This window comes from Pipistrellus hanaki, assembly GCF_964339955.1.
Source record: "Pipistrellus hanaki genome assembly, chromosome: 3".
Taxonomy (NCBI): domain Eukaryota; kingdom Metazoa; phylum Chordata; class Mammalia; order Chiroptera; family Vespertilionidae; genus Pipistrellus; species Pipistrellus hanaki.
This window is the reverse complement of record NC_140505.1, coordinates 134,475,306-134,487,776: the sequence shown is the minus strand read 5'-3', so window position 1 is coordinate 134,487,776 and position 12,471 is coordinate 134,475,306. Positions and strand designations below refer to the sequence as shown.

General features: G+C 39.4%; 1 protein-coding gene, 1 long non-coding RNA gene and 1 pseudogene across 7 annotated transcripts in view; 2 read left to right on the top strand and 1 right to left on the bottom strand.

Moving 5' to 3' along the window:
• Positions 1-12,471, bottom strand: part of LOC311619340 (uncharacterized protein C12orf56) — a gene marked incomplete at its 3' end in the record, with an annotated part of 75,090 nt that overhangs the window by 25,031 nt on the left and 37,588 nt on the right. Inside the window, exons 4-5 of the mRNA XM_084877589.1 lie at positions 7,967-8,378; positions 2,161-2,234 (exon numbers count right to left, since the gene is read on the bottom strand). Of these exons, the coding sequence (XP_084733715.1) occupies positions 2,161-2,234; positions 7,967-8,378 (486 nt within the window). The remainder of the gene's footprint in view (positions 1-2,160; positions 2,235-7,966; positions 8,379-12,471) is intronic.
• Positions 1-12,471, top strand: part of LOC311619358 — a 102,451-nt gene that overhangs the window by 52,691 nt on the left and 37,289 nt on the right. The window lies entirely within an intron of this gene.
• LOC311619346 (RNA-binding protein FUS-like) lies at positions 4,812-6,685 on the top strand (annotated as a pseudogene). The gene has a single exon. The product of its transcript is annotated as an RNA-binding protein FUS-like (transcript).

The window sequence follows — 12,471 nt, the reverse complement described above, 5'->3', positions numbered from 1 at the left end:
ACTAATACTCTTTTATACTAACATATGAAAACATGTAGATATCCTCTAAGCTATCTCTATGACCATCTTTTTACAAAAGAAATCACAAACGTTACGTTATTTAACACCTACTTATAAAACAAACATTTTCTTACAATATCATGATTAGCACACCCAACAAAATAATCGATAATTCTTTGGTACTATCTAATACCCAGTCTTGTATTAAAATGTCCTCTATTGCCTAAAAAATATTTTTTATGTTCTGTTTGTTAAACCTAAGATCTAAATAAGACACTTGTATGTGCTTCTAATGGAGTTCAATACATTTTTATTTCTGTGTGGAGGTGCTAAAATTTGTATATATATATTGTGTTTCAACCATCTCATTCATTGTTTCTTCCGATACCCAAACTGTCCCATTTTGGCCATCAGGAGTTCCTTCATGTGGGCTCATGTGTTCTTTGGGGTCCCGTTACCCTTTGCATTCTGGCACAGGCTGTTTCAGACTCATGTTGTGTATTTCCTCCTCCATACCTAGAATTTGTTATTCCTGTGATTTGTTGGTTCCTTCAGTGGGAAATGAACATGAACCTTTTAAAATTAACTTATTTTTAACTCATTCATATGACCCCCTAGTAAACACCATTATTGTAGACCTTTCATAACTTGCCCTTTACTTAAACTTAATATCAAAATCGTTAACGACATCAGTTCACTAAGTGTTTTCTATGTGCAGAGCACTGTTTTAAGTAAGAAAAATACAAAAGTTAATAATATGTACTGCTTGCTTTCTAAGGTCTCACAATTACTGGCAGAGCCAGTCACGTCACAAGTCACTACTTCAATATCAGGATATCTGTGACAACAACCTAATAAAACTATGAAATCTGGGTAAAACCCACACTTCTTAGCCTTGAATATAAAGCCCTTTATGATCTTGGTCCTTGCCTCTATCTTACCTTATCTCATTCATTCATTCAATCAATCATTCATTCTCTGAAGGCTTATTGGCAGCCTCTATGTGCCAGTGATCAGGTCCCTGCCCTTAAGGAGCACATTGCATGATAGGGCAGCACATAATCAAACAGGCAACTATAATACCGACTGCTAAATGCTACATGAAGTATAAGCATAGGATGTTATGGAGCCCCCCCCCCCTTTTTTTAATATATTTTATTGATTTTTTACAGAGAGGAAGAGAGAGGAATAGAGAGTTAGAAATTGATGAGAGAGAGAATCATCGATCAGCTGCCTCTTGCACACCCCCTACTGGGGATGTGCCCGCAACCAAGGTACATGCCCTTGACCGGAATCGAACCGGGGACCCTTCAATCCGCAGACCGACGCTCTATCCACTGAGCCAAACCAGTTTCGGCTTTCTCCCCGCCCCCCCGCCCCCCCCCCCCCGCATTGATTTTTAGAGAGAGTTAACGGGAAGAAGGGCGGGAGAAAAACTTTGATATGAGAGAGACAAAAAGATTGGCTGCCTCCCACATAAACAGGGAACCTTCTGAGAACTGTGAGTTTATTTGGGTCAGGAGCTTAAGGCAGGAGTGGGGAGGACACAATAGTGGAGGATGAAAAAATGAAGAGAGACATGAGGAAGATCGGCGTAAGCTGTTAAAGATTTTAGAACCTTCTACGGGCAATGGGAAGTCATTCAAAGGCTTTAAGGGAGGAGTCCACATGATCAGATTTGTGCTTCTGAAAGAGTCTCTTGTTGCAATGGAGAAGGTATAGAAAGGGCTAAGACGGAAGGCAGAGGCCAGCTAGGAAAATATTAGGAGACCAGGCTGGGTCCAAGGGTGTGACAGTGGAAAAAAAGTGAATGTTACCCAGATATATCAAAGCACAATAAATCATATGATGATTGGCTAGATGTGGGTGATAGTGAAGGGAGGAGAAAAGGTAAAGGTGACATCCAGGTTTAAGTGATCTGGGGGTAATAACAAAAGAGGAAAGTTAGGTTCCAGACGGAAGATGCCGAGTTTTGTTTTGAATATGCTGACATTAAGGAACCTACAAGAGGTGATGTCCAGTGGGTAATAGTGTTTGCAGGCCTAAAATTTAGGACAGGAGTTGAGGGAGAGACTCAATGTAATGTCAGCAACATAGAGTTAGGAGAAGCATAGCAGAGAACACTCCTCCAGGGAACTCTATCATATCACCATTCCTTACCTGTATGGCTTTTGACCTCCAATAGCAAGACCGAGCTCACTAACATATAGGGGATCTTGTAAAAGAGTAGCTTTCTGAAAGAGGAAGAAAGTGAAAATAGTTAGAAATTTTGTTTACTGAAAATCAATTCCCCCTACTTTTAGTCAATATCATAGATCTATTCTTTAATGCCTTCTACAGTACGTGATTTGTTTATATAATTCATTCCAGTGTTTAATAATACCACAGGGGATATTTTCCTTATATAACATTTTGAAGTTTTAAATACAATTTTAGTTTACTTATTATAAAATAAAATCACCTATCAAAATTAAACAGTACAGAAATGTATAATGTAAGGCACAAAAGTTCCTAGTCTCTCCCTACTTCTATCCTGCTATTCAAAGTATCTTGCTATTATCAGTTTGGTTTATATTTTTTCGGCATATAAAAGCATACTAGCCCTAGCTGGTTTGGCTCAGTGGCTAGAGTGTCAGCCTGCCGACTGAAGGGTCCATGGTTTGATTCCGGTCAAGGGTGCATGCCTGGGTTGTAGGCTCAATCCCCAGTATAGAGTGTGCAGGAGGCAGCCGATCAATGATTCTCTCTCATCATTGATGTTTCTATTTCTCGCTCCCTCTCCCTTCCTCTCTGAAATGAACAAAAATAATAATAATAAGAGCATACTAATTATAATGTGTACATATAAATATTAGATGATATATTTTATAATATATATTTAATATTAGCTAAATTATAGCATATATATTGATCTGGGGCTGTTTTTTCCACCTAATACATGGTAGAGTTTTTTTGTGTCTGTGTATGTAGGTTTACTTCAATCTTTTTAAATGATTTCCTAGTATTCCATAGCACAGTTATACAATAATTTTTAACTAATCCCCTGTTAATGAGGTTATTTTTTCCTCAGATCTTTATTGTTATCATTTTCCATTTATTCTGGGTCCTCAAAGCAAAAGGTCAGGTAGTGTTCAACAAGTTCTCTGATCTTTTATTTACGTTGAGGCTTAACAGACAGATTACTTCAAAAGAAATTTCTGAAATGTTCCTGATTTGCTACTCCAAACAAGCAGAGTATGTGCTTTTTCTTTTCTTTCTTTCTTTTTTTTTAATCCTCACCGGAAGATATTGTCCATTGATTGTTAAACAGGATGGAAGGGAGGGGGTAAGGGGAAAGAGAGAAAAGAGAAAACACATTCATGTGAAAGTGACACATCAATTGGTTGCCTTCCACACACACCCTGACCAGACTGAGTTCAAACCTGTAACCCAGGTACATGCCCTTGAATGGAAATCAAACCCACAACCGTATGGTGGGCAGGCCGACTCTCTAGCCACTGAGCCATGCCGAGCAGGGCAATATGTGTTTTTTCTTACAACTTTGTCCTTGCGCTAAGTATTTTTTTTGTTTGGGGGGGGGGGGGGGCAGGGGGATAATTGCTGGACATATGGTAAGCCTATTTTTAATTTTTTAGGAACCTTCACACTGTTTTCCATACTGGTTATAACAACTTACATTCCCACAAGAATGCACCATGGTTCCCTTTTTCCACATCCTTACCAACATTTATCTTATCTTTTTTATGAAAGCTGTTCTAACAGATATGAGTTGATATCTTGTTGTGACTTTTTATTTGTCCTTTCCTGATGATTATTGATGTTGAACATCTTTTTGTGTACCTGTTGGTCAGTTGTATATCTTCTTTGGGAAAATGTCTATTCATGTCCTTTGCCCAATTTTTAAGTGGATTAAGTTGTATGAGTCCCTTATACATTTTGCAGTTGAGCTGTATAAGTTCCTATACATTTTGTTTATCCACTCCTTATCATACATATGGTTTGAAGATATTTTCTTCCATTCCACAGGTTGACCTTTTATTTATCCTTTTCCTTGCTGCTTTCAAAATTCTCATTTCCTTTGGCCTTTTTCTGTTTGTTTTTATTTTAAAATCTTATTGTTTAAACTATTGTATTATAGATGTGCTCTAAGTTAAAAAAAAAAAAAGCTATTTTCTTCCTTTCCAAATGTTTATGCTTGCCTTAAATCTAGAATTTTAATTTGGAAATATCCCTTAGTTCTTTAGCTTTCTAGTAGCTATCTTCACAATATATATATAAAGGGCAAAGAATTGTCACATTTCATTTTTAAAAATTTATTAAATTTATTGGGGTAACATTGGTCAACATGAACATATATGTTTCAAGCATATTTCATTTTTGACGAATTTGAGATGTAAAACAACCCAAATGTAATTATTTTTAGTCAAAGTTACAAATATAATGGGTTACCAAAGGAGACTCAACTCTTTGGAAACTCTTAAAATCCAAGTGAGTGTTAATTTCTGATTAGATTATTTAGGTTAATTTTAACCTAAAATATAGAGTTAAAATGTCCATTTCCTTTTCCCAGGAGCATTTCCCTGCTTCAACATGAAAGATCATTCTAGATCTCAAGGCATAGGAGATCAGTTAACTAAGATAAGTCTGACTGATTGGATTTTTTTGATTTCCTAAAACTTATGAAGATATCACTAAGACTAACTGCCTGATGAGAAAATTCAACAATGTCACAAAAAGGCACAACTTTTAAATGTTTATATCGAATTAATATTTTATTCTTACAAAAGTGAATGCTAACGTGACTCATTAAATATTTACTTATTAATTTTCCATCCTTCAAAGGATAGAACATTATTTTTAATATTACTTTATAGTACTCACCAAGTAATAAACCTCCACCCAGAGGCTTTATTTCAGTAGTCACAGAAAGAAAAGAAAAAAATCAGTGTCTGGTTTCGAATCCTAGCTCTAAACCAGTTGTGCAAACTTGCATATATCAATACCTTAATTTTCTTATCTATAAAATGAGAATAAAAGACCTACATCATAAGGTTGCTATGCAGACTGAATGGGTTAATATACAGAAAGCATCAGGCATGGGTACCGACATGGCCTCAAACGACCACCATACTCAACAAGCAACTCAAAGCTATGTGGCAGGCCTTCCAGCCTCAGCAGCAATCCATAGGGCTGCTTCCCAGAAGAGCAATCCACCCAAAAGACAGCAGAGCTATGGTGACTATAGCCAGTCAGGGACACTCCAGGCTATGGCCAGAGCACCTATGGTTCTTATATAAGGACAAACCCAGAACAGCTAGGGCACTCGGTCAGCTCCCCAGGGATATGGCTCAACTGCTGGCTGTGGCAGTGGCCAGAGTTCTCATCGTATGGACAGCAGTTCTACCCTGGCTGTGGCCAGCAGCCGGCTCCTAGCAGCAGCTTGGGAAATTACAGCAGCATTTCTCAGAGCAGCAACTATGGGCAGCCCCAGAGTGGAACGACGGTCAACAGTCAGGCTATGGTGGACCACAGCCTAGCTGTGGTGCACAGCAAAGCTCCCATAATCCTCCTCAGGGCTATGGACAGCAGAACCAGTACAAGAGTAGCAGTGGAGGTGGCAGAGGGGGTGGGTAGTAGAGGTAACTGTTGCTGAGATCAGCTCCCCATGAGTGGTGGCAGCAGTGGCAGTGGTTATCGAAATCAGGACCAGAGTGGTGGTGGTGGCAGTGCTACCGGAGAGGCCAGCAGGACCATGGGGGATAAGGTCATAGCAATAGCAGCGGTTACCACTGCAGCAAAGTGGCTATGAACCAGAGGTCATGGAGGTGGCCACGGTGGCAGGGGTGGCGTGGGTGGACATGACCGTGGTGGCTTCCATAAGTGTGGTGGGCTTCAGGACCAAGGAACACACCATGATTCTGAACAGAATAATTCAGATAACAGCAGCTTCTTTGTGCAAGGCATGGGCGAGATTACAAAAAGAAAACAGAACAGCCATGACTAATCTGTACACAGACAGAGAAACCAGCAAGATGAAGGGAGAGGCAATAGCATGACCTACTTTCTGCTAAGGCAGCTGTCGACTGGTGTGATGGTAAAGAATTCTCTGGGAATCCCTGTCAAGGTCCCATTTGCTGCTCAGGGAGCAGATTTCAGTCAGGGTGGTGGCAGTGGTCGTGGAGGGCGAGGAGGACCCATGGGCCATGGAGACTATGGAGGTGGTGGCAGTGGTGGGGGAGGACTCCCCAGTGGAGGTGGTGGCGCTGAAGGATAGCAGCGAGCTGGAGACTGGAAGTGTCCTAATCCTGCATATGAGAGTCTGAACTCCTCTTGGAGGAATGAATGCAACCATGTAAGGCCCCTAAACTAGACGGCCCAGGACAGGAACCAGGATGCTCTGGTGGGGGTAGCTATGGAGTTGGTCGCCGTGGTGGCAGAGGAGGCTATGATTAGGGCAGCTGTCTAGACCGAAGAAGGGACCATGGGGGCTCCGAGGTGGCCAGTGTCCGAGATTACTTCAAGCAGATTGGCCTTGGCAAGATGGACTCCAGGGGTAACCACAGACAGGATTGCAGAAATGCCATATCAGCCTGTCTCCTGAGGTTCTGGAACAGGTTTTCTCCTATACGTGGTGTGACTCTCATTATTTTATAACCTTCCAACTCCTGACCACACACAGGGTTTTTGTGACAGACTATGTAATTATAACCATATATCTGGTTCCCATTAAACACCATTGTTTTAAAGGAAGGGAGGGAAGGAGGAAAAAAGGAAGAAAGGAGGAATGGAGGGAGGGAGGGAGGGAAAGATCAGAACAGTTCCTACTGGATAGTAACAATACATGTTAGTTATTGTTACTATTTTTCTTATCAGAAGACTATAAATTGGTCTACTTGACTTGTCCCAATCATGCCTCTGCTGCAGAATTAAAAAGTCATATTTAAAACTAAGAGTTAGTCAATTCAGGGAGTCTTTTTTTTTTTAAGCCAATTAAGTTTAGGTTTTTCTTTTAGAACAGATGAGGCCTTCTTTTAATAGACACGGATTTCCCACTTTATGATTCATTTACATTCTTCATTTGGAAAAAGCTGTTTAAAAATTTAGAGGGAAAATTTAAATATTTAACATTTAATTTAAACATTGAACATCCTAACTGTGCTATGAAGGGGAGAAAATAAGAGTTTTTTTTTGAAATTTTTCACAATTTATAGCCATTTATAAAAACCCCTATTTCCTAGGAGTGAAAACAGCCTTTCATAGTTTTTTAATATTCTTATGTTAAAAGATCAGTAATAAAAATTATATATCATTGAAAAGGATCATGTCATTTTTTTATTAAATTTCTTATTTTTAAACTGAGCCTGATGTAATAAAAAGATCCCTAAATGGGAGTCTGACTCTGCCCCCAAACTTACTGTGTAATCTTGAGTAGTCAATGATGGTTGCGCTTCCATTCCTGCATTTAAAAAGGACACAGACTAGGTGGTTTCTATAAAATTATCCCATCTTATAGCAATGACTCCCATCAACCTACTTTCAATAGCACAGCCAAGAAACACAAAAGCATATTGGCAATGCTGACCTTTATCTGAGCTTCTGTGCTCTCTGAAAGCAGAAGTGGTGGAGAAACCACCCCAGCTAAGTGCAAAAGACCACCCTGCTCACACACATCCCGAGATAAGACCTGTCTCCTTCCGCATGATTCTCATGGGACTCGCTGATGACTCGCTTATTTGCCTGCCCCTATGAAACTCAGGTCTCTCTCCTTTTCTTTAGGACAAACGCTTCTCATTAATGAGCACTTTCCCTATTGCAATCGCTGAAATAAATTCACTTCCTTAATTGTCCAGGGCATTTTGTCTTTCACAACATTATTAAATTCCAAGGTTAAATTTCCCAAACGGGAAGGTAGAGCAGGGTGTAAAAAACAGTACTCAAGTCAAGGTGAACCTATGAGGACACTTACTATAATATAATTGTTCCATGAACTTTTTAAGTGCAGAAATATTGATGACGTTGTGGAAATAATGTACAAATGAAGTTCTGACTCTTTTTTCTCTAGGTTTGGGTTACTTTGCAAAAGGGAGGCGGCGGGGGAGGAATTTCCTAAGTAAAGCTCATTTCCGTTCCCATTGCACTTAAAAGGGATTTCACTTAGAGAGTCTTTGTGATCTGGAAGTCCCTGGGGTCCTTTTATGTTTGTGGTACAAGATGGCACGCTGACAGCCTGGCCAGTGGCTGCTGTGGACTGACAGCTCCTCCTGGAGGGCATAGGTAGGGGTCGACCGGTGCTTTGACCTTGAAGGGACAGCTTCTTGAGGTCTGAAGGAGGACAGAGAGTTGAGTCCTTGGACAGTGTGCTGCTCTCTTGGTGGTTCCTGTCAGGTAGAATTTAGCATTAAACGTGATATTTAGAATTGAATAGGAAGGAAAAAAGAGACACCAGTGCCCCAACTATAGCAGCTTATGAATGTTTGTTTCATAAAATCTTACTTGCTTACACACTGACCCAGGGGAGATATGGCACAATTCTGCAGTATACTTTTCTGCTTTCAGAAATAAAACTCTGCCCAATGTCATTTAAAGAAATACTTTCTATATCTAAAGAATTGTGCCTGTCTCCACGAAGTCCAGTATTCCCATTGAAAGGACTTTTCATTCTACTTCTAAAACCTGGTTTTTCTTTCACTCTGCATTTCTAATGGATCTATAAAGAAAAAACAATTCATATGGAGATATAAAGAGAGATTTTTTAATGGTGTTTTGGTTCATATCTTGCTAATACTCTTCTGATATTAACAATAACATCCCCAACACCTCAGTACTTTTTTCAGAATCAATCCTTTACCTTCCCTGTTCTCTCCAGCTCATTTCGACCCATTTCTACTCTGCTGCCCAAGAAAGCAAGTAGTAGAGGCTTAGAAGTTGCAGAGTATGCTGAGGTGTAAGTTCCCATCCTGGCTGTGCCACTCGGTGGGTCTGTGACTTTGCTTGACCTAAGCCTCAAGTCCCTCATTTTTAAAATAGGAACAATAACAGTACCAATCTCACAGAGTTTCTATGAGAATGAAATAAGAAAATATAAATGCTATGTGTCTGTAACACTGGAAATAGTAAATGCTAGGTATTAATATTATCCTATATTGCCTTAAATTGCTGGTTTATCGTTTTATATTAAAGTGTCTTTGTCTCACTTACAAAATTGTAACTGCTATGTAAGTGGAAAGTCATTTAGTTTTTATTCATTCCTAAATTAATTTTAAACAGGTATAAAGTTCATCATTATCTGTATAGTGCTAGGAACTGTGCCGAGTTCCAACCATCTGCTCCCTCCCTCACTGACTTTGCATGTGCGCAGGTGCATATACACAGGAACAGACACACACACAGGGCCACTCAAATTCCATCCCCCTTTAACAGCCATAATTATCTTACATTTCCCTTTCTTCATATGGTTCTATTATGTAACCATGTTAGCAAATCATCTAAGTACATAAGGTGCTCACACTAAGGTTTTCAGTTAAAGGAATATATGTCTAGCCCTGAAATAGATGACACATACTCCAGTCCTATTTGAAATGACAGCTTTTCTTTTTATTCTTGCAGATAATATTTTCTAAAAATTTCGCCATGGAAATTGAAGAGAGTTAATTAACCGGTGCCTACATTATGTTAGATAATGTTATGAAAATATGTTATAATGTTCATGTCAGGCACATTATATGTTTCATGAAAAAATTCAGCAACATGATTTCATGTAGTTATAGAAAGCCTCACTTAAATCAGCTCTTATTTACTCAGGTGTATGAAAAAAAATCTATTGTTTGGGGGACTTAAAGAGGGTTCCTATAAAGGATTATTGTTTGGGCAGCATAAATGAAAATGCCACGGTCATTACTGCTTCACTAGTGAAAGAAGCCAACTCCTAAAACAAAACTGTATTTTCATTTGAAATTCAATAACGCCCTTCTTTACTAGTCTGATTAAAAAACAGTTCATTCCTAAGTCAGAGTTCTAGAACTTTGAATTTGAATTTGTCAACCTCATATTTATAAAACTAAGTTGCTAAAAGTCAAGTGTTTTTCTGATGAGCTGATTATGTATCTCCAGGGAGAAAACAGTCACAAAGGGGGAAAAAAGATGAGAGAAATGGGAAAGAGAACTCCAAAATCAGAAGTATGCACAAATCATTTCTCTCCTTTTTCCCTCTGCATCAAAGACAGATAAACTCTTTGAGGCTGAAAATGTCAGGTTAAAAGTCACAATCCAAAAAGCAACAGGCAGAATTAATTGAACAGCTTCAGAAAAACATATTAGGTGCAAGTTCAGCTAAGAATAAAACGTACATATAGGCTATCATATTGATTTTATCAAGAAAAAAGGTAAATTAAGGGGAAAATGATTGATTTAAGAAACTCTTTAAAAGGATAAGAAAGTAGCTGAGACCGGTTTGGCTCAGTGGATAGAGAGAGCATCGGTCTGTGGACTGGAAGGTCCCGGGTTCGATTCCGGTCAAGGGCATGTACCTTGGTTGCGGGCACATCCCCAGTAGGGGGTGTGCAAGAGGCAGCTGATCGATGATTCTCTCTCATCAATGTTTCTAGCTCTCTATCCCTCTCTCTTCCTCTCTGTGAAAAATCAATAAAATATATATATATTTTAAAAAGGATAAGAAAGTAGTTCAATAATATGAAAATGGAGTTTAGTTTTGTGGAGAGCTAAAAACATATCAAGTTGAAATAGATAATTAGATTAACATGTTAAAATGTAGGAAAACATGTTGATGGATTAGAGATATATTATGGGTGAAGAACTCAGGAGTCTTAACAATCCAGGAGTAAACTGACTTCCTCGCCTAGGAATTCCCAGACCTTGGTAGCTAGCTCACAGGAGCATCTAGAAAGCTTCCAAAGCCAGATTACTGAGTCCCATCCCTTGTATTCGTGCCTAGGGTGGAGTTCAGGAGTCTGACCTCTCCATGGGCCCTAGAGAGATTCTGATGCAAGGCCAGGCTTGAAGAAAACATGAATTTTTGCCGTTATTGCAGGTGGGCTTTGTTCCCACACTCCAAAAGCTTTGGGTTGTCTCCTCACATTACCTAACCCGCGGGCTGCTGAGAGCACAAACTAATCTCAGAGTAACAACACGTTGGGAAGCAGCAACAGTGTCCCAGATTCCAGCTTATTCAAGCAAGTTCAAGCTCCATAGCCAATCTAGCCTCAAACAGCAGGAGTGCTTGGAGAAATGAGCTCTCCTACTGAATTGACTCCCTAATCTTGTTTTGGATACTCCACTTTGTTAAGAAAGTTTTCTAAAAGTATTTTGATTTTATCTTTTTGTAAAAGGCAGACTAGTAAGCATACATGACTCTTTGATCATTGGGGTCCTTCTCAGCTTCAGGGTTCTCTTCATCATCACAGTCTGGAACTGGAGTTGGTGAGTAGAAATGGAACAGCAGACTTCCAAACTCAGAGACCAAGGAGAGGGGGCATTCATGCCCCTCACTCCCTAAGATCTCCAATAGCCACCACCCCCTCTCCAAACAAGCTACCACGATAAATTTATATGCACACTACATAAAAATAGTGCATCTGTGCTACCAAAGGAAAAAGAGCTTCAAGACACTCCAAGTAAACATACATTCTAAGTACATGAGTCATCTGATTCCCCTCTTTTATGAATTATCTTCTATTGAAATTCTTGAACTATCACTGGCTCTAAAAAGGATCTGAAACCGGTCCAAATCCTTTTCCATATATATTGATATATGCTTAAAATTCTGCTAGCTTTCTTCTACTTCAGGTCAAGATGGAATAACATCTTGGCCTGAAGTAGAAAACTGAAACAACCTAAAACTAGGAAAATACAATGAAGAAAGAAGAAAAAAACAGCTTTTAAGACACTGGACATCAGACAACATAAGAGGGTGAGCTCTGAGTAGTGGGAAACAAGGTGAGAACTAACAGTTGCCCCAACATACTAACTTGAAAATGTTTCCAGGCCATGGTGTAGCACGGAGTGATAGTTAATCATTGTGGTCATGGTTTCACTGGCATATGTATAAGAAAAGAATGTATCAAATTGTGTAGTTTAAATATTACAGTTTATTATGTGTCAAAGCCCTGGTCAGGTAGCTCAGTTGGTTAGAGCATCCTCCTGATATGCCAAGGTTGTGGGTTCGATCCCCAGTCAGGGCACATACAAGAAGTAACCAGTGAATGCATGAATGAGTGAAACAACAAATTGATCTCTCTCTCTCCTCTCTCTCTCTCTTTCTCTCTTTCTCTCTCTCTCTCTCTCTCTCTCTCTCTCTCTCTCTCTCTCTCTCTCTCTCCCTCCCTCCCTCCCTTTCTCCCTCCTTCTCCCCTCTCAAAAATCAATCAATATAAAAATTTAGAGATATATTATGTTAAAACAATTCTGTTAAAACAAAATTCTACTAATAGAGCTTTCCTTGAGCTCTGGCTTTGG